Genomic DNA, 22,543 nt, shown 5'->3' with positions numbered 1-22,543 from the left:
TCTTACTTTGGACAGGGAACTTAGGATGGTCACTTAACTTAAGAAACCATATGGCGAAACGTTGTGGCCCCCACTTCAAAACACGGGAAAAGCAATTACATGTTGTTCTGAGTGTGAGGAGTAAACCACGCTTATTAGGAAGGATCCATCAGATTGATGACTGTTAGTATGTCTCCTCCTCACCGTACTCCTCTACACCAAGAGGAGTCCCACTGACAAGACTTGTGTAAAGCCAGTCAGCTAGACGTCTCTCGCTATCGCTCTGAGAAAATATCTGTCTAACTATCAGTCTAACTGTCTGTCTGTCCATCTGTCCGTCTGTCTGTTCCATACCTTCGTCCCTCTAACTGTCTGTCTGTCTATCTGTCTGTCTGGTCAAGGGTGTGCAGAGATGGAGGCTTAAAGGATTCTAGCTTTAACCTCTGAACTGTGACTGGCTGAGTCAGCGTGGCACAGCAGTCAGGGGTAGAGGCCCTTCTCTATGTCAGTCCTGCCTTGAGGGCAACACAGTGTGTAAACCACTTAGGGAAACCACTGGAATTAATCACTATTAAGTGATTGTGTGTTCAAACACACTCCAACTATTTAGCACTTGGGTGATAAAGATACTCGTGAAAGAAATCCACTTGGAGGCAGTATGATCAGTCACTTTAACTCTACCTACATGTACGTATTACCTCAATTACCTCGACTAACCGGTGCCCCGCACATTGACTCTGTACCGGTACCCCCAGTATATAGCCTCACTATTGTTACTTTACTGCTGCTCTTTAATTATTTGTTTCTTTTATTTTCTATGTTTTACTTATCTACTTTTTACTTAACACTTTTTTTTCTAAAATCTTCTTAAATCAAATCAAATCTAATGTTCAAATCTAATTTTATTTGTCACATGCGCCGAGTACGTGTAGACCTTACAGTGAAATGCATACTTACAAGCCCTTAACCAACAATGCAGTTTTAAGAAAAATACCTAAAAAATAAGGAATAAAAGTTAGAAATAATTAAAGAGCAGTATTAAAATAACAATAGTGAGGCTATATACAGAGTCAATGTGAGGGGGCACCGGTTAGTCGAGGTAATATGTACATGTAGGTAGAGTTATTAAAGTGACTATGCATAGATGATAACAACAGAGAGTAGCAGCATCATAAAGGGGGGGGGCAGTGCAAATAGTCAGGGTAGCCATTTGATTAGATGTTCAGGAGTCTTATGGCTTGGGGGTAGAAGCTGTTTAGAAGCCTCTTGGACCTAGACTTGGGGCTCCGGTACTGCTTGCTCTGCGGCAGCAGAGAGAACTGTCTATGACTGGGTGGCTGGAGTCTGACAATTTTTAGGGCCTTCCTCTGACACCGCCTAGTATAGAGATCCTGGATGGCAGGAAGCTTGGCCGCAGTGATGTACTACCCTCTGTAGTGCCTTGCGGTCGGAGGCCGAGCAGTTGCAATACCAGGCAGTGATGCAACCCGTCAGGATGCTTTCGGTGGTGCAGCTGTAGAACCTTTTGAGGATCTGAGGACCCATGCCAAATCTTTTCAGTCTCCTGAGGGGGAAAGGATTTGTCGTGCCCTCTTCACGACTGTCTTGGTGTGCTTGGACCATGTTAGTTTGTTGGTGATGTGGACACCAAGGAACTTGAAGCTCTCAACCTGCTCCACTACAGCCCCGTCGATGAGAATGGAGGCGTGCTCCTTTTCCACGTTGAGGGAGAGGTTTTTTATCCTGGCACCACACTGCCAGGTCTCTGACCTCCTCCTTGTAGGCTGTCTCGTTGTTGTCGGTGATCAGGCTTAACGCTGTTGCGTCATCGGCAAACTTAATGACGGTGTTGGAGTCGTGCCATGAAGCTGTTGTTGGTTAAGGGCTTGTAAGTAATGTGACAAATAAAATGTGATTTAATTTGATTATGTGTATGTACACGGACTCAAGCGGCAACACATACAGAACTGTGTACGTGTGGCGCCCCCTGTCTGGCCCGTGTGCGGGTGCAGGGCAGGTCGGCAGATAGTAGGATTTTGGGACGGTGTCGCCTGAGGTGTGTGTGTGTGTGTGTGTGTGTGTGTGTGGAATTTCACACGGCAGCTCCATGGTTACACAGCCCAGCTCGGGATCAAAGGGTGTAGACCTTTCACAGCCTCCTACCAATGCCAGCTCCCCCCCCCCTTCTCTTTTCTCCTCTTCTTCTCATCCATCCTCTGCTCCCTTCTTTCCCTCATGATCCTGTCAGTCTGTCCGGCATGACTGGCGAGACGGCTCGCTCTCTCTCGTCTCCCTTCTCCTCTCTTCTTGGTCTCCCTCGGGCTGTTTCTCTTTCAATCAAATCAAATTCTATTGGTCGGCCTACACATATTTAGCAGATGTTTTTTGCGGGCGTAGCGAAATGCTTGTGTTCCTAGCACCAACAGTGCAGTAATACCAAGCAATACACACAAATCTAAAAAGTGAAACGTAATTAAGAAATCTTTATAAATCTCTATCCCTACTTCCTTTCTCCCTGTGTTAGTTGTCCATTGGTGTGTGTGTGTGTGTGTGTGTGTGTGTGTGTGTGTGTGTGTGTGTGTGTGTGTGTGTGTGTGTGTGTGTGTGTGTGTGTGTGTGTGTGTGTGTGTGTGTGTGTGCGTGTGCGTGTGTGTGCGTGTGTGTGTGTGTGTGTGTACACACAAGTCCCTCTATTCTTGCCTCTTGTCTCTTACTGCTCTACTATAGGAGTCGAGCAGTAAGAGTATTGGTAAAGTTACCATACAGTATGAAGAACTGTCGGTGTACAGTACAGGCCAGACAACTGTTGGTGTGAAATACAGCTCTCATCAGCCATCATTAACTATCATCCACCTAGCTCCTGGTTACTCTTATACTGAACAAAAATATGAACGCAACACGCAACAATTTCAATGCTTTTACTGATTTAAAAAAAGATATGATAGTTCACCTTTATTTAACCAGGTAGGCCAGTTGAGAACAAGTTCTCATTTACAACAGCGACCTGGCCAAGATAAAGCAAAGCAGTGCGACAAAAACAACAACACGGAGTTACACATAAACAAACGTGCAGTCAATAATACAAAAGAAAATAAAGATTTTTCTATTTTTTCTATTACAGTTCATATGAGGAAATCAGGCAATTTAAATCAATTCATTAGGCCCTAATCTATGGATTTCACATGAATGGGCAGGGGCACAGCCATGGGTGGGCCTGGGAGGGCATACTGTGCATTCGTAAACTATTCAGACCCCTTGACTTTTTTCCACATTTTGTAACGTAACAAAATGTGTGAGATGTCAAGGGGTCTGAATACTTTCCGAATGCACTGTGAGCCCACCCACTTGGGAGCTAGACGCTCCCACTGGGGAGCCAGGCCCAGCCAATCAGAATTAGTTTTTCCCCACAAAAGGGCTAATTACAGACCGAAATACTCCTCAGTTTCATCAGTTGTCCGGGTGGCCAGTCTCAGACTATCCTGCAGGTGAAGAAGCCGGATGTGGAGGTCCTAGGCTGGCGTGGTTACACGTGGTGTGCGGTTGTGAGGCCAGTTAATCATACTGCCAAATTCTCTAAAATGATGTTGGATGCGGCTTATGGTAGAGAAATGAACATTCAATTCTCTGGTAACAGCTCTGGTGGACATTCCTGCAGTCAGCATGTCAGTTGCACGCTCCCTCATAACTTGAGACATCTGTGGCATTGTGTTATGTGACAAAACGGCACATTTTAGAGTGGCCTTTTATTGTCCCCAGCACAAGGTGCACCTCTGTAATGATCATGCTGTTTAATCATCTTCTTGATATGCCACACCTGTCAGGTGGATGGATTACCTTGGCAAAGGAGAAAAATGCTCACTAACAGGGATGTAAACAAATTTGTGCACAACATTTTAGAGAAATAAGCTTTTTGTGTGTATGAAACATTTCTGGGATCTTTAATTTCAGCTCATGAAACATGGAACAAACATTTTACATGTTGTATTTATATTTTTGTTCTGTATAGATTAAGGAACAATAGCAGGCTTTCATTGGAATAGGAGATGAAAGTGGTGTGAAGTTGTGTGTTTGAACGGTTAATGCTGCAATATGTAACGTTTTGGGCGGCTCGTCCAAATTCACATAGAAATGTGATTTACAGATCTGTCATTCGCATTAAAATCAAGTCTACGAAGCGATAGATCTGTTCTATGTGAGCTATTTCTATGCTTCCCGTTCTTCTGTTTCGTTTTTGCATCTTTTACTTTCGGTTTTGTAGACTAGCATCAAACAGCTGAAAATTCAATATTTTTGATTATAGGAAAGATATTTCACAGCAGTTTTTATGGTGCAATGATTATCTACAGTACTACATTGCTTGTTTTGTGACATAAACTGAAATTAGGCAAACTATTCTAATTTTAGCCACCAGGAAGTGGTGGAGCGATTTATGCATATTGCAACTTTAAGTGATGTATGTTTTACTATTTAATTTATCATTTTTTGGGATACTGTACTGTATATCAGCACTTAAAAGCACTGATAAGCTTATTAGTCTACCGGTCCTAGCTTCATGTTTGTATAAAACAACTTCAGAAAGATTATAACCACACACTATTGCTCCGACAAGCAAACAAATGATTTATTAACAAATGATTTATTAAAGTAACCAATGTTTTGGCAGCAAGCTGCCTCTGTCAGGTAAGAGGTACTTCAGACCATCTGCGCGCTCTCTCTCTCTCTCTCTCTCTCTCTCTCTCTCTCTCTCTCTCTCTCTGTCCCAGGTCCTGCTGGTGTTTGCGAAGGAGGATGGTCAAAGCGATGCCTTCTGGTGGGCGTGTGACCGGGCGGGTTTCAGGTGTAACATCGCCCGAACGCCTGAGTCCGCCATCGAGTGTTTCCTGGACAAGAGCCACGAGATTGTAGTCATCGATGGACGCCACTCACGATACTTTGAGGCAGAAGCTGTCTGTCGGTAAACTCAAACTGTCTGTCTGTCTGTCTGTCTGTCTGTCTGTCTGTCTGTATGTCTGTCTGTCGGTCAGTGATGGGCAACTTTGATGGGGCTGGGGGCCACAAAAAATCTTGCTCACAGGTCTGTGTACCCGCATCCATACCCTCTCACACACACATTGCATTGTGAGCAAATCATTTTAGTGGCCCCCATTTTAACAGTGGAGATGAAAAAAATATTTTTTTAAGTTACTTTTGTGCAAGTCTAAACATTTTGCCATGGGGTGTAGAAAGAATTATGCAGTTTCAAAGCATGTTTGCTGCAATTGTACACATTTCGCCATGGGGCAGAGAGAAGATTTTACAGTTTTAAAAATCATTTGATGTAATTCTACACATTTTGCCATAGGTTGGAGAGAAATGTTTGCAATTTTTAATATGATATCTGGGTGACACTGACTAACCAAATCAATGCCCCCCCCCCCACACAGCCGGTAATTCCACCTTGATAAGAAGTTTAGATAGCTGGCTTCTAAACTAATTTAGCAATTTAAAAATGTTTAGCTGATCTATGGATTTCACATGACTTGGAATACAGATATGCATTACAGATACCTTAAAAAGCATTTAAGGGCGTGCATCATAAAACCAGTCAGTATCTGGTGTGACCACCATTTGCCTCATGCATCGCCACACATCTCCTTTCGCATAGAGTTGATCCGGCTGTTAATTGTGGCCTGTGGAATGTTGTCCCACTGCTTTTCAATGGCTGTGCGAAGTTGCTAGATATTGGCGGCAACTGGAACACACTGTCGCACACGTTGATCCAGAGCATCCCAAACATGCTTAATGGGTGACATGTCTGGTGAGTGTGCAGGCTATGGAAGAACTGGGACATTTTCAGCTTGTGTACAGATCCTTGCGACATGGGGCCGTACATTATCATGCTGAAACGTGAGGTGACGGCGGCGGATTAATGGTAGGACAATGGGCCTCAGGATCTCGTCACAATGTCTCTGTATGTTCAAATTGCCATTGATAAAATGCAATTGTGTTCATTGTCCGTAGCTTATGCCTGCCCATTCAATTACCACCGCACCATGGGACACTCTGTTCACAACATTATCATCAGCAAACCACTCACCCACATAACGCCATATGCGTAGTCTGTGGTTGTGAGGCCGGTTGGAATAGTTCAATATTATCTAACATTCAAGTCTCTGGCAACAGTTCTGGTAGACATTCCTGCAGTCAGCATGCCAATTGCACGCTACCTCAAAACTTGAGACGTCTGTGGCATTGGGTTGTGTGGCAAAACTGTACATTTTAGAGTGGCCTTTTATTGTCCCCCGCACAAGGTGCACCTGTGTAATTAATGATCATGCTATTTAATCTGCTTCTTGATATGCCACACCTGTCAGGTGGATGGATTATCTTGGCAAAGGAGAAATGCTCACTAACAGGGATGTAAACAAATTTGTGCACAAAATATGAGAGAAATAAGATTTTTGTGCATATGGAACATTTCTGGGATAATTGTTTTGTAGCTCATGAAACATGTTGTGTTTATATTTTTGTTCAGTGTAGATACACTAAAAACTCAAACTGTCCTAATAATCCCACCCAGTATTTATCATGTGGTCAGACCATGATATGCTTCTTTATTCAGTATCTAGAGATTAGAGTTATTAGTCACGCATGGTAATATTTTCCCAGAAGCAGAGAGTGGCTTTCTCTCTTCTCAATAAAGACCGATCTATCACAAGTTTCTTTCTTTCTCTCTTTCTCTCTCTCTTTCTCTCTCTCTCTCTCTCTCTCTCTCTCCATCTCTCAAACTCCTTCCCTCTCCCTCCCTTCCTCCCTCCCATCCCTCCAGTACATTGTGTCCATGGTGAGCCTGTGTAAAGTAGAGAAATGTTCTCTCATATGCCAATGACATCACTCCTCCACTGCCCACATGTTTATACTGGCACTCATTCTAAAGCCTCCTCTCATGTTGTGTGTCTGTCAAATGAAGCGATCAACTCAATCACACTTATTGCTCTCAAACCTGCCTCGTGAGTTAGCTAGGGAATTTTTTAAGGTAAAGCACAAAAGCACTACAAGTCCTCGTATGTGGTCCAAAACATATATTTGATAATGTTGTGGTTGTGAAAATATATATTTTTCTTGGCCATCTGCGGGATTTCGAGCGCTTCTGTTTTATCAGTCTCTTAGATGATCAATCTCTTGTGTTGTTGATCCAGGTTGATTCGTGCCACAAAGCGCTCAGAACACACAGTCATTCTGGCCGTCGTGCCACAGACGTAAGTATACACGTCTATCAAATCATAATTGATTGATGGCGTTTATTGCCACCATTCAAGATAATTATTTTTCTCACAACACAAGTTACATACATACACACACACACACACACACACACACACCAAATATAATGATAAATGTTTTCACGTTGATGGTGATAATGACATGCAGTACATTTATGTGTATTCTATAATGATACAGTGACTTCGGAAAGTATTCATACCCCATGACTTTTTCCACATTTTGTTGTTGTACAGCCTGTATTTAAAATTGATTACGTTTAGATTTTGTGTCACTGATCTACACACAACACCACATAATGTAACCTAGTGATTAAGAGCGTTGGGCCGGTAACTGAAAGGTTGCTGGTTTGAATCCCCGAGCTGACTAGGTGAAAAATCTGTCGAGATGCCCTTGAGCAAGGCACTCAACCCTAATTTCTCCTGTTTGTCGCTCTGGATAAGCGTGTCTGCTAAATGACTGAAATATAAATGTCAAAGTGGAATTTTGTTTATAGAACATATTTTTTTATAAATAAAAAATGAACAGCTGAAATATCTTAAGTCAATAAGTATTCAACCCCTTTGTTAGAACTGTGGTGTGGTGTTGCACGCGCTCCTCCTCGGAAGTGGAGAGCGCGTCAGCTCCTGCTGACTCCATGAAGTGGTGCGGGATTCTGTTACGTGCCTCCTAAGAGAGGTAGTAGGTGCAAGAGTCAGGAGCAGGAGAGCAAGGATTTCCAGAAGCACAAACGTTTATTAGAACGTCCCAAACACGACAACAACAGGTGGGGAAACACACCCAACGAAGTCGCCACACACAGGGAAATAAACGTAACACACGGAGGAGAAACCTCTACTCCTAAATACACTACAAATGGTACAACATGACCGTGGGGGAAAAAAACCCTGTGGCGCAAACACGCACCCCTAACGTAGCATCAACAGCAAATAATCCCTCACAAAGAATAGCAGGCAGCGGAGGTTAATAAACCCACCGAAATTAACTAATAGGACACAGGATTAAAATAAAACAGACAGACATAAACGAAAAGGAAAAATGGATCGGTGGCAGCTAGTAGGGCGGCGACGACAACCGCCGAGCACCGCCCGAACAGGGAGAGGAGCCGCCTTCGGGGGAAGTCGTGACACTAGCAATGATTTTTAAAAGAATTATGGGCAAATATTGTACAATCCAGGTGTGCAAAGCTCTTAGAGACTGAACCCAAAACACTCACAGCTGTAATCGCCTCCAAAGGCGCTTTTACAAGTATTGACTCAGGGGTGTGAATACTTGTGTAAATTAGATATTTATGTATTTAATTTTCAATACATTTGCAACAATTTCTAAAAACATGTTTTCGCTTTGTAAATATGGGGTATTGTGTGTAGATGGGTGAGAAACAAAATATATTTCATCCATTTTGAATTCAGGCTGTAACACAACAAAATGTGAAATAAGTCAAGAGGTATGAATACTTAACGAAGGCACTGTATGTATATCTTATGTGAGCTGATGATGTCATAGTGTGTGCTCTCTGTGCTGCTCTCTCTACTCTATAGGCCTTCAGGTCAGGAGGAGCCGTCTGTTCTTCCTCTCCTCTGCGCTGGATTCAGCAGAGTATGTACTCTTCTCCTATGTTCTCTATGTACTGTAGGGGGAAGAAGGTATATAACTTTATATGGCATGACATCTGCCCCCACCAACTCCTCTGGGACTCTGTAAAGTGTACTGAGCGAGACAACTCAAAACACTCATGCTATCCTATCATCCATCTGCTGAGTCAGTCAGTCAGCCAGTCAGCTAGCTCATCTTATAAACACATCACAGTGGTTACCAACTGTACTGTACTGATCTGTACTTTATTGTATGCGAGCAGTCTATTTAACATGTCAGCAGGTCACAGCTCTCATCACATGCCCTACCTCCAGGCTGAAAGGTCCGCAGCTCATAGCTGACCATGTTTGTCATATTTCACTTCATGCCTCCTTCTCTCTCTCTCTCTCTCTCTCTCTCTCTCTCTCTCTCTCTCTCTCTGTCAGAGGTATGTGGAGAACAGCAGTATCTCTGCCTGCTATAATGAGTTGCTCCAGATTGAACATGGAGAGGTGCGCTGCCAGTTCAAACTCAGGTACATTGGGCCTCACACACACACACACACACACACACACACACACACACACACACACACACACACACACACTATGTATGACTAAACAGATCGCTCTCTCTTGTCTCCGTCAGGGCGTGTAACTCAGTGTTCACTGCTCTGGACCACTGTCAGGAGGCTGTGGAGATCACCAGTGAAGACCATGTGATACAGGTATACACATATACCATTGGCGTAGCGTAAACCCTGCAGCCCCCGCACGGAGGGGGCCCACAAGCTCTGGGGGCCCATGCACTGGTGATCTCACATTTACAGTTGAAGTCGGAAGTTTACATACACCTTAGCCAAATACATTTAAACTCAGTTTTTCACAATTCCTGACAATTAATCCTAGTAAAAATTCCCTGTCTTAGGTCAGTTAGGATCACCACTTTATTTTAAGAATGTGAAATGTCAGAATAATAGTAGAAAGAAGGATTTATTTCAGCTTTTATTTCTTTCATCACATTCCCAGTGGGTCAGAAGTTTACATGCACTCAATTAGTATTTGGTAGCATTGCCTTTAAATTGTTTAACTTGGGTCAAACGTTTCAGGTAGCCTTCCACAAGCTTCCCACAATAAGTTGGGGGAATTTTGGCCCATTCCTACTGACAGAGCTGGTGTAACTGAGTCAGGTTTATAGGCCTCCTTGCTCACACACTCTTTTTCAGTTCTGCCCACAAAGTTTCTATAGGATTGAGGTCAGGACTTTGTGATGGCCACTCCAACACACTGACTTTGTCATCCTTAAGCCATTTTGCCACAACTTTGGAAGTATGCTTGGGGTCATTGTCCATTTGGAAGACCCATTTGCGACCAAGCTTTAACTTCCTGACTGGTGTCTTGAGATGTTGCTTCAATATATCCACATCATTTTCCTCCCTCATGATTCCATCTAGTTTGTGAAGTGCACCAGTCCCTCCTGCAGCAAAGCACCCCCACAACATGATGCTGCCACCCCCGTGCTTCACGGTTGGGATGGTGTTCTTCGGCTTGCAAGCCTCCCCCTTTTTCCTCCAAACATAACGATGGTCATTATGGCCAAACAGTTCTATTTTTGTTTCATCAGACCAGAGGACATTTGATTTGCACTTTTCGCACCAAAGTTTGTTCACCTCTAGGAGACAGAACGCGTCTCCTTCCTGAGCGGTATGATGGCTGCGTGGTCCCATGGTGTTTGTACTTGCGTACTATTGTTTGTACAGATGAACGTGGTACCTTCAAGCGTTTGGAAATTGCTCCCAAGGATGTACCAGACTTGTGGAGGTCTACAATTATGTCAATTAGCCTATCAGAAGCTTCTAAAGCCATGACATAATTTTCTGGAATTTTCCAAGCACAATCAATTTAGTGTATGTAAACTTCTGACCCACTGGAATTGTGATACAGTGAATTATAAGTGAACTAATCTGTCTGTAAACAATTGTTGGAAAAATTACTTGTGTCATGCACAAAGTAGATGTCCTAACTGACTTGCCAAAACTATAGTTTGTTAACAAGAAATTTGTGGAGTGGTTGAAAGACGAGTTTTAATGACTCCAACCTAAGTATATGTCAACTTCCCACTTCAACTGTGTATATAAAAAAAATATATAAATAATTTTGACAGTAACCCTCCTTTTTAATTTGCACATGTAGCAAGCCAAGTGTTTGTGTTGACCAATCTACATTGGTATAGGTGAGCCAGGCAGACAATAGTTTTCATGCATCGTGCATCTAGTTCAAAAAAGTTAAGGTGAATCAGGTGAGACTCTTGATATGGATGGAGAGTGAGTATGTTCTTCAAGATGGATAAAGACAAGGCCAGACCAAGTGGTGCACAAAAACAACGCAAGAAAGCTTTACCTGATCAAGGTCGTGCCAAATTACCGAATTATCACCTCGTCCTCAACCGACGAAACACCATCGCAGGCGGATGCTAGTAGGCCGAGTTATGTAGCAGCTGGCACTAGCAGCCTACCAGTCCCGACCACTGTCCCCCGTCCCGGCCATGACAGTGGCCTTCCTCCTCCTCTTTGTCCTCCCCTTGAGAACAGTGGCAATTCCTCTAGTGAGACTACCGGCCCTCCATCTCCTCCTCCTCCTCTCCCAGAAAACTAAGCTGATGACTGTCGGAGACCCAGCGGCAGCTCATGAGAGCAACCCCCTTTCTGTGAACACTGGTAAGCCTACGAGTGATAAGACGGATAGCCCCGACAGCGTGGAGTCCGTGTAATATAAATAGGCTACCAGCTAAACACTAGCTATAGATAGGCTGCATTGTCTGCATAAGGAAACAATCGCTTGCAAGCGATTGTTTTGACGGTGGACTGATTGTATTATTTGGCATTAATAGATTGGTTATACGCAGCACAAACGTCCTATCCAAGCTGCTAGAGAGCGCGAGGACAACTAAGGTAGGCTATAGGCCTACAGGACAGTTGTACATGAAAAAATACATAAATTGGTTACTGATTAGTATGCTGTTGCATCAAACATTCCTTTTACAATCTGCAATGTTTGAATTTCCTACTTGAATGACTGAACAAGTAAATACGTTGTTGCCACCAGCCAGCATTCTAAATAGCAGCATTGCGACCCTGTAGGCCTATAGCTTCATGAAACATCAACATTAGGCTTAACATGAGAAAATGACAACCACATCATCTGATAGCATATCGATAGGCAGCCGCGTAGACGTCGCAATTTCAGAACCATGGACAGCGTTTAAAATTACAAAAGGTAGGGAGGGAGGGCCCAAACTCCGACTTTGCGGTAGGTCGAGAAACTACGCTACGCCAGTGATGCGCACACACACGCACGCACAAAACGCCGTCGGTCTTGACCTTGCTGGGTCGTTTAGGTATTCAGTGAAATGATGGTGAAATAAAGTAAAAATGGAAAAACCAATCCATCTCTCTCCCTCCTCCCCCAGTATGTGAACCCGGCATTTGAGTGTATGATGGGTTACCACAAGGGAGAGTTGATAGGGAAAGAGCTGACGGAACTCCCAAAGAGTGACAAGAACCGAGCAGATCTTCTAGACACCATCAACACCTGCATCAAGAAAGGAAAGGTGAGAGAGCATCAGACAATGAAAAACCTCAGGACCTCATTGAAGAACATCCATCTATTAATCTCGATTTTTTTTTCCCCTCCGGTGTTTTCTATTCAGTTGTCCGATTGTAATTCTCTAGGAGTGTTATGGTGTCGTCTGACTATAGTTTTCTCTATGTCTAGGAGTGGCAGGGGATTTACTACGCCAGGAGGAAGTCGGGTGACAGCATACAGCAGCACGTCAAGATCACGCCTGTGATTGGCCAGGGAGGGTAAGTCACTGCCTTCATCCCTTCCACTTAAATAACATGTTTATCTACTCTGGCAAGCCGCGGTCTTCCTCAGTAGATGTGCGTGGGTAAAATCACTGGGGAAGCCTAGTCAATAAAAAAGCCAAAAAGCCAAATTGTTTCCTCTATAATGCTTTCGTTCAGACTCCACCGTGATATACAATAAGGCCATGACAGCAAACAGTCACACAGTGGCGGAATGAATTCAACTGCACATACGTTTGTTTCATCACAAAACCGGAGAGCAACATCTGTCCAGTGAATTCCACAAAGCAAATATTGCACATTTTGTTACGTTACAGAGTTATTCTAAAATTGATTAAATTGTTTTTTTTCCCCCTCATCAATCTACACACAATACCCCATAATGACAAAGCAAAAACAGGTTTTTAGAAATGTTTGCAAATCTATAAAAAAAAAAAGATGCACTACCATTCGTTCAAAAGTTTGGGGTCACTTAGAAATGTCCTTGTTTTTTAAAGAAAAGCACATTTTTTGTCCATTAAAATAACATCAAATTGATCAGAAATACAGTGTAGACATTGTTAATGTTGTAAATTACTTTTGTTGCTGGAAACAGCTGATTGTTAATGGAGTATCTACATAGGCGTACAGAGGCCCATTATCAGCAACCATCACTCCTGTGTTCCAATGGCACATTGTGTTAGCTAATCCAAGTTTATCATTTTAAAAGGCTAATTGATCATTAGAAAACTCTTTTGCAATTATGTTAGCACAGCTGAAAACTGTTGTCCTGATTAAAGAAGCAAAAAACTGGCCTTCATTGGACTAGTTGAGTATTTGGAGCATCAGCATTTGTGGGTTCGATTACAGGCTCAAAATGGCCAGAAACAAAGAACTTTCTTCTGAAACTCATCAGTCTATTCTTGTTCTGAGAATTGAAGGCTATTCCATGCGGGATTTAACTAGAAACTGAAGATTTCATACAACGCTGTGTACTACTCCCTTCACAGAACAGCGCAAACTGGCTCTACCCAGAGTAGAAAGAGGAGTGAGAGGCCCCGGTGCACAACTGAGCAAGAGGACAAGTACATTAGAGTGTCTAATTTGAGAAACAGACGCCTCACAAGTCCTCAACTGGCAGCTTCATTAAATAGTACCCGCAAAACACCAGTCTCAACATCAACAGTGAATAGGCGACTCCTGGATTATGGCCTTCTAGGCAGAGTTGCAAAGAAAAAGCCATATCTCAGACTGGCCAATAAAAAGAAAAGATTAAGATGGGCAAAAGAACACAAACACTGGACAGATGAACTCTGCCTAGAAGGCCAGCATCCCGGAGTCGCCTCTTATGTAAATAAGGTATTTCTGTTTTTTAATTTTAATACACTTGCAAAAATTTAGAAAACACTGTTTTCGAAATTATGGGGTATTGTGTGTAGATTGATGAGTATTTTTTATTTTTTATTTAATCAATTTTAGAATATGGCTGTAATGTAACAAAATGTGGAAATAGTCAAGGGGTCTGAATACTTTCCGAATGCACTCTATATGCTTAGTTTAATACACTGGAAACAAAGTTTAAGATACCAAAAACAATTTAGTCCGATCAATGTTTCTAAATATCATGTGTCTGTCCATGGTACTGATTTCTGTCTGTGTGTGTGTTTGCATGCAATTGAAAAAATGAAAGGCTTTTGTAGACTAGTTGAATGCCAATGCCATCCTCTTCTCTTTCATGTTGGCAAGACGGTCTATGGCTCTGTCATACAGTATGCTTTTAGTTTTGTTTTCATTGGCTACTTAGCTGAAATGCTTGCGAGCCTAACTTCCTCTCTTGGGCAACAATGAAGCAGCTAAGTTAGCTAGCTAGTTAACATGATGGTACTTGCTACATCTAGGCTACACATTGAACTTCAATCGTCTCAGGCCAGTGTCACAACATATTCATTTATGATAAGATCAGAACCGCTGTCTTAATCATTGGCGTATAAAGAGAATTAAGTCAAAACCACAAGTCCAAATCCACATCTCCGTCCATGACTTTGGAACGTGCCGCTTTTGCAAGCTAGCTACTGCAGGACATCAACTCAAGCAGACAAGAATGATGACATTTTGCTTGTGATTTGATGTGATTTGATTGGTGCGAAGCCAAATCCAAACTGGTCTCCCATGGGGGGTGTTTTTCTGCGCCAGGACAACCCACAGTTGAGCTCAACGCTGATTGGCTAATTATTTTTTCATTGTTTTTTCAAGGGAGGCCAAATGCTTATTGGCATCAATCAATCAAATGCTACGGCGGCAACATGTCATACTCTTTTGTTCCAGACAGCATCAGATACATGGGCTACACATACAGACAGAGGGGCGCTGTTTCCCTCGCTCGGATGATTTCTCCGGTGAGATTCAGCCACTTGCGAATTGACAGAAAATTATGAAAACACAGAGAGACCAAATCTTTTTTGGGGGGGAGGGGGGGTCAAATATTTGTGGAAGCCTGGCTTCCCTTGGCATCCATGAATTCACGCCACTGGTCTTCCTTCTAGGAGGACCGTTTACAGTTAATTGGTTGTTAACTGGTTGTTTAAATGGTTAACTGGTGGTTGACAGGTTGTTAACTGGTAACTGGTTACATATGGTTCCCAATCTAATATGGTTTTCTTTCAATCTCTTTACAGAAAGATCCGCCATTTTGTGTCCATCAAGAGGCCCCACAGTGACAACAACAAACAGGTGAGCCATGCAGCCACTAGTTAGATAAACAGGCATGAAAGTTATTTTTATGTTTCATGTAACCAGAGCAGTCAAGGTGGTCTTAATCATTGATAGTTAGCTACATTATCTATTCTTCAACTGTGTGTACATAAGAGAAATATATACCCCATCAAGAAAAGAAAAAAAACATTTATTGATCTCCCCTTTTTTTCTGTCAAGTATCACATAACTTCAGTGTGATGTAACTCATATGGCCTCAAGGTCTTGTCGATCAATGGCAGCTCTATGCTGTATGGAAGGCAGGTGGTGTTTCCTGTGCTTTTCCCTTATATGCTAGCATTGTAGCTATATGGTACACATGCAACCTCAAGTGGTTCAAGGACAGCCCTATGGCAGCCATGTGAAGACCATTTTTCTACTACTGTATGATGCCTTTCATTGCAGTACAATGTGTATGGCAACTGCTCTGCATCTGACCGCAAGGCTCCCTGCCATCCAGGACCTCTATACCAGGCGGTGTCACCTAAAAATTGTGAAAGACTCCAGCCACCCAAGTCACAGTCTGTTCTCTCTGCTACCGCACGGCAAGCGGTACCGTAGCAACAAGTCTGCGACTAAAAGGCTCCTGAACAGCTTCTACCCCAAAGCCATAAGACTGCTGAACAGTTCATTAAATGGCCACCCGGACTTTCTGCTTTTCACCCCCTAGCTAAATGTGCATAGTACTTCCATCAATCACCGAAACGACATGTACATATTACCTCAATCAATCACCCCAACTACCTCATACCTCCTGCACTGACTCAGTACCAGTGCTCCTTGTATATAACCCGTATATAGACTTGTTATTGTTATTTTATTGTTACTAGTTTCTTTTGATCTGTTTGTTACTTTTCTTACTTTTTAACTGCATTGTTGGGAATGGGCTCGTAAGTAAGCATTTCACGGTAAAGTCTACACTTGTATGTTACAAATGTAATTTCATGTGAATATGTTGGCCTGTTCTGTACCAGTCTGACAGACAGCACTATGCTATGTGGTAGTCATTGTTTGTCCACTCTACTGTGTGTGTACAGTACCATGTGAGTAAGAGATGTTGTCTAATGTCTGTGGACCTACTGTAAGTTGCTTTGGCATGCTAGCATTGTTATGGCATTTATGGCATCTGTAGTCTATAGTGGCCTGTATTGTTTTGGCTTGCTCCCGAGCACGTGGTGCTCAGTAGGGTTGTAGGCTAAGAGCTAGTGTTCATGCTAAGCTAAGCTAGCGCTAAGCTACAATAAGCATCCCCTGCTAAGGCCCGAGAGGGCTAGCAGCCAGACACCGCCAGAGCTATTAATACCTTCAGGCCAAGTTAGCTGCTCTCTAACCTGCGCTACGCTAGGCTAGCTAGCCGCTGCCTTTCATCTGCTGTCTCTGACTGGCGGTGAGTCCGATGTTTGGATCTGCGTGCCAAAGCCGAGCGCTGTTCTCTTCTCTCTCCTGACTCTTATCCTTGGGAAACACTAGGTTGTCTCTGGTCCTACATGTGACAGATCTCCTCATCCTATTTGTTTAGCATTATAACGTTTAAAAGAGATTTGTTTTGCATCTCAATGGGGGACAGTGGGTTAAGTTTAGCAATTATTTACATTCATCATCACTCTGTCAAGGGAAATATAGTATTCTTTCTAACAAAGATATCTACACTGAAAATAAATATGAACGCAATATGCAACGATTTTAAAGATTTTACTGAGATACAGTTCATATAAGGAAATAAATTCATGGTTTTCACATCACTGGGAATACAGATATGCATCTGTTGGTCACAGATACCTTAAAGATAGGGGCGTGGGTCAGAAAACCAGTCAGTGTCTGGTGTGACCATGATTTGCCTCATGCATCTCCTTCACATAGAGTTGATCAGGCTGCTGATTGTGGCTTGTGGAATGTTGTCCGACTCCTCTTCAATGGCTGTGTGAAGTTGCTGGATGTTGGCGGGAACTAGAACACACTGTCGTACACGTCGATCCAGAGCATCCCAAACAAGCTCAATGAGTGACATGTCTGGAGAGTATGCAGGCCATGGAAGATCTGGGACATTTTCAGCTTCCAGGAATTGTGTACAGATCCTTGCAACATGGGCCATGCATTATCATGCTGAAACTTGAGGTGATGGCAGAGGATGGCACGACAATGGACCTCGGGATCTCGTCACGGTATCTCTGTGCATTCAAATTGCCATCGATAAAATGCAATTGTGTTCATTCATTATTCCTGCCCTTACCATAAACCCACCACCACCATGGGACACTCTGTTCACAATGTTGACATCAGCAAACCTTTCACCCACACGACACCATACTGCCCGGGGATTCATCCGTGAAGAGCACACTTCTCCAGTAGCCATCGAATGTGAGCATTTGCCCACTGAAGTCGGTTACGACGCCAAATTGCAGTCAGGTTAAGACTTTGGTGAGGATGACGAGCATGCAGATGAGCATCCCTGAGACGGTTTTTGACAGTTTGTGCAGGAATTCTTTGGTTGTGCAAACCCTCAGTTTCATCAGCTGTCCGGGGGGCTGGTCTCAGATGATCCTGCAGGTGAAGAAGCCGGATGTGGATGTCCTGGGCTGGTGTGGTTACACGTGGTCTGCGGTTTTTGAGGCAGGTTGGACTTAATGCCAAATTCTGTAAAATGACGTAGAGAAATTAACATTCAATTATCTGGCAACAGCTCTGGTGGACATTCCTGCAGTCAGCATGCTAATTGCACCCTCAAAACTTGAGACATACAGTGCATTCGGAAAGTATTCAGACCCCTTGATTTTTCCACATTTTGTTACGTTACAGCCTTATTCTAAAATAGATTTTTATTAATTACGTCATCAATCTATACACAATACCTCATAATGCCAAAGCAAAAACTGATTTTAGACATTATTGCAAATGTATATAAAAAAAACTGATATCACATTTGCATAAGTATTCAGACCTTTTCTCAGTACTTTGTTGAAACACCTTTGGCAGCAATTACAGCCTAGAGTCTTCTTGGGTATGACACTACAAGCTTGGCACACCTTTATTTGGGGAGTCTCTCCCATTCTTCTCTGCAGATCCTCTCAAGCTCTGTCAGGTTGGATGCGGAGCGTCGCTGCACAGCTATTTTCAGGTCTCTCCAGAGATGTTCGATTGGGTTCAAGTCCGGGCTCTGGCTGGGCCACTCAAGGACATTCAGAGACTTGTCCCGAAGCCACTCCTGCGTTATCCTGGCTGTGTGCTTAGGGTCGTTGTCCTGTTGGAAGGTGAACCTTCGTTTCAGTCTGAGGTCCTGAGCGCTCTGGAGCAGGTTTTCATCAAGGACCACTCCGTTCATCTTTCCCTCGATCCTGACTAGTCTCCCAGTCCCTGCCGCTGAAAAACATTCCCACAGCATGATGTTGCCACCACCGTGCTTCACCATAGGGATGCTGCCCGGTTTCTTCTACACGTGACGCTTGGCATTCAGGCCAATGAGTTCAATCTTGATTTCATCAGACCAGAGAATCTTGTTTTTCATGGTCTGAGTGTCCTTTAGGTGCCATTTGGCAAACTCCAAATGGGCTGTCAAGTGCCTTTTACTGAGGAGTGGCTTCCGTCTGGCCACTCTACTATAAAGGCCTGGTTAGTGGAGTGCTGCAGAGATGGTTGTCCTTCTGGAAGGTTCTCCCATCTCCACAACGGAACTCTGGAGCTCTGTCAGAGTGACCATTGGGTTCTTGTTCACCTCCCTGACCAAGGCTCTTCTTCCCCGACAGGTGTGTGCCTTTCCAAATCATGTCCAATCAATTGAATTTACCACAAGTGGATTCCAATCAACTTGTAGAAACGTCTCAAGGATGATCAACGGAAACAGGATGTGACTGAGCTCAATTTTGAGTCTCATAGCAATGGGTCTGAATACTTACGTAAATAAGGTAATCATTTCTGGTTTTTGTTTGTAATAAATTTGCTAAAACTTCAAATTTTATTTAATCCATTTATTATAATCAAGATGTAATGTAACAAAATGTGGAAAAAGTCAAGGGGTCTGAATACTTTCCCGAATGCACTGTTTGTGGCATTGTGTTGTGTGTCAAAACTACACATTTTAGAGTGACCTTTTATTGTCCCCAACTTGCATCTGTGTAATGATCATGCTGTTTAATCAGCTTTTTGATATGCCACACCTGTCAGGTGGATGGATTATCGGGGCAAATGAGAAATGCTCACTAACAGGGATGTAAACAAATTTGTGTACAAAATTTGAGAGGAATAAGCTTTTTGTGCATATGGAACATTTCTGGGATTTTTTATTTCATCTCATCACACTTTACATGTTGTGTTTATATTTTGTTTCAGTATACATATATTTCAGGATGTTGTATATTGCTGGAAATAATCAGAATTCATGTAAACATTACCGTTTTGAAAACATAGCTTGTCCAAAAAAGTGGTCTCTTGGCACAATTTACCCTGGGTATGGGGTAAATTTAGACGCGGCGCAGGGTAAGTTAAGATGCCTACAAATTTCTGTACTGAAGTAAATATTACCGCTACCTTTTTAAAACCATGTCTATCTCTTTCCCAAACACAATTCATCACATTCGCTTTTTTTTATATATAATCTTTTAACACCTTAGAAACACTTTGTACTTTTTAAAATGCTTTTAACATAGGCCAGGTCCTGTTGTTACCTCATATCCCAGCGATAATGGCTTGCATTACGCCTGGGAAGAAAACACTTCAATTGGCTCAACTTTATATTTGCTCAACAATTGGCTCAACTTACCCCAAGGCAAACATTTTGACTTTATTAGCCTGTACTATCTACTTTGGTTTTGATACAGAGCCTTGCAAAATTATTCATCCCCCTTGGCGTGTTCCCTATTTTATTGCATTACAACCTGTAATTTAAATGGATTTTTATTTGGATTTCATGTAATGGACATACACAAAATAGTCCAAATTGGTGAAGTGAAATGGAAAAAAAACATGTTTCAAAAAATTCAACAAAATAAAAAATGGAAAAGTGGTACATGCATGTGTATTCTCCCCCTTTGCTATGAAGCCCCTAAATAAGATCTGGTGCAACCAATGACCTTCAGAAGTCACATAATTAGTTAAATAAAGTCCACCTGTGTGCAATCTAAGTGTCACATGATCTGTCACATGATCTCAGTATATATACACCTGTTCTGAAAAGCCCCAGAGTCTGCAGCACCACTAAGCAAGGGGCACCACCAAACAAGCGACACCATGAAGACCAAGGAGCTCTCCAAACAGGTCAGGGACAAAGTTGTGGAGAAGTACAGGTCAGGGTTTGGGTTATAAAAAATATCAGAAACTTTGAACATCCCACGGAGCACCATTATATCCATTATTAAAAATTGGAAAGAATATGGCACCACAACAAACCTGCCAAGGAGGGCATTAATCAGAGAGGCAACAAAGAGACCAAAGATAACCCTGAAGGAGCTGCAAAGCTCCACAGCGGAGATTGGGGTATCTGTCCATAGGACCACTTTAAGCCATACACTCCACAGAGCTGGACTTTACGGAAGAGTGGCCAGAAAAAAGCCATTACTTGAAGAAAAAATAAGCAAACACGTTTGTTGTTCGCCAAAAGACATGTGGGAGACTCCCCAAACATATGGAAGGTACTCTGGTCAGATGAGACTAAATTGAGCTTTTTGGCCATCAAGGAAAACGCTATGTCTGGCGCAAACCCAACACCTCTCATCACCCCAAGAACACCATTCCTACAGTGAAGCATGGTGGTGGCAGCATCATGCTGTGGGGATGTTTTTCATCGGCAGGGACTGGGAAATTGGTCAGAATTGAAGGAATGATGGATGGAGCTAAATACAGGGACATTTTTGAGGGAAACCTGTTTCAGTCTTCCAGAGATTTGAGACTGGGATGGAGGTTCACCTTCCAGCAGGACAATGACCCTAAGCATACTGCTAAAGCAACACTCGGGTGGTTTAAGGGGAAACATTTGAATGTCTTGTCATGGCCTAGTCAAAGCCCAGACCTCAATCCAATTGAGAATCTGTGGTATGACTTAAAGATTGCTGTACACCAGCGGAACCCATCCATCTTGAAGGAGCTGGAGCAGTTTTGCCTAGATGAATGGGCAAAAATCCCAGTGGCCAGATGTGCCAAGCTTATAGAGACATGCCCCAAGAGACTTGCAGCTGTAATTGCTGCAAAAGGTGGCTCTGCAAAGTATTGACTTTTGGGGGGTGAATAGTTATGCCCTCTCAAGTGTTCTATTTTTTTGTCTTATTTCTTGTTTGTTTCACAATAACAAATATTTAGCATCTTCAAAGTGGTAGGCATGTTGTGGAAATCGAATGATGCAAACCCCCAAAAAATCTATTTTAATTGCAGGTTGTAAGGCAACAAAATAGGAAAAATGCCAAGGGGGTGAATACTTTCGCAAGCCACTGTACCTATATATATTTGAAACCATCATGAAACCTATAACACAATCATTTCATTTGACTTTGTGAAAATCCGTTTTTTTTGGACCTAACTTTTTCCATGTGGTTTCTACCTTCACAGACTCCATGAAATTATAAATATTTGGTCAAATTATGAATTTTGTGTATGGTTTCCTAGAAACACGTGTGGCTCAATTCACCCCTTTGGCTCAACTTACCCCACTCTCCTCTATAAGTAAAGGATACATAGAAGTAGAAATCAAGTGATGTGCTGAGAACTGCTGACTAAGGGAAAAGTCAACTCTGGGAAAGAACTGAAAGTAGCCCACCCATCTCCTCTTCATTGCAGTGTGATTTATGACATTGCCCTATCAGCCCTTACAGTACTTTTCTGATTTGGAATTCTTGCGGCCAACTGTTGTCAAGACAGCAGTGTTGTACTTCCAAAAACATTCCTTACCTCAGGACACTTCAACGGGAGATTATCCAGGAAAATAAAGAAAAAGGAGCAGTCTGTTTCTGCGTAGACCTGATAGATTTACTGACGACTCATCCTGAATGGAGAAGAATTGTTAGTGGGCGTGGCTTTTGGCCAGAGCGATGTGGATGGGTAGCCAGGCAGAGTTGCTTTGAGCACTAAATAGAATAATTCCTCTTTCTGGTCTTTCCCAGCGGGACACTTGGCCGGTGTCCCTAGTCTAGTTTGCATGTTATAGTCTAGTTG

At 42.8% G+C, this 22,543-nt stretch overlaps 1 protein-coding gene across 2 annotated transcripts in view; it reads left to right on the top strand.

Moving 5' to 3' along the window:
* The window catches only part of pde8b (phosphodiesterase 8B), a 78,933-nt gene that overhangs the window by 29,433 nt on the left and 26,957 nt on the right, over nucleotides 1-22,543 (top strand). For both annotated transcript variants that reach the window (XM_029769039.1, XM_029769038.1), the window contains exons 3-10: nucleotides 4,743-4,933; nucleotides 7,158-7,217; nucleotides 8,781-8,838; nucleotides 9,261-9,349; nucleotides 9,463-9,541; nucleotides 12,283-12,423; nucleotides 12,588-12,676; nucleotides 15,334-15,388. In XM_029769039.1, the coding sequence (XP_029624899.1) occupies nucleotides 4,743-4,933; nucleotides 7,158-7,217; nucleotides 8,781-8,838; nucleotides 9,261-9,349; nucleotides 9,463-9,541; nucleotides 12,283-12,423; nucleotides 12,588-12,676; nucleotides 15,334-15,388 (762 nt within the window). The remainder of the gene's footprint in view (nucleotides 1-4,742; nucleotides 4,934-7,157; nucleotides 7,218-8,780; nucleotides 8,839-9,260; nucleotides 9,350-9,462; nucleotides 9,542-12,282; nucleotides 12,424-12,587; nucleotides 12,677-15,333; nucleotides 15,389-22,543) is intronic.

The sequence above is a fragment of the Salmo trutta genome, chromosome 12, assembly GCF_901001165.1.
Source record: "Salmo trutta chromosome 12, fSalTru1.1, whole genome shotgun sequence".
In the NCBI taxonomy this organism is placed as follows: domain Eukaryota; kingdom Metazoa; phylum Chordata; class Actinopteri; order Salmoniformes; family Salmonidae; genus Salmo; species Salmo trutta.
The sequence above is the reverse complement of the archived record's forward strand: the minus strand, read 5'-3'. Positions and strand labels throughout refer to the sequence as shown.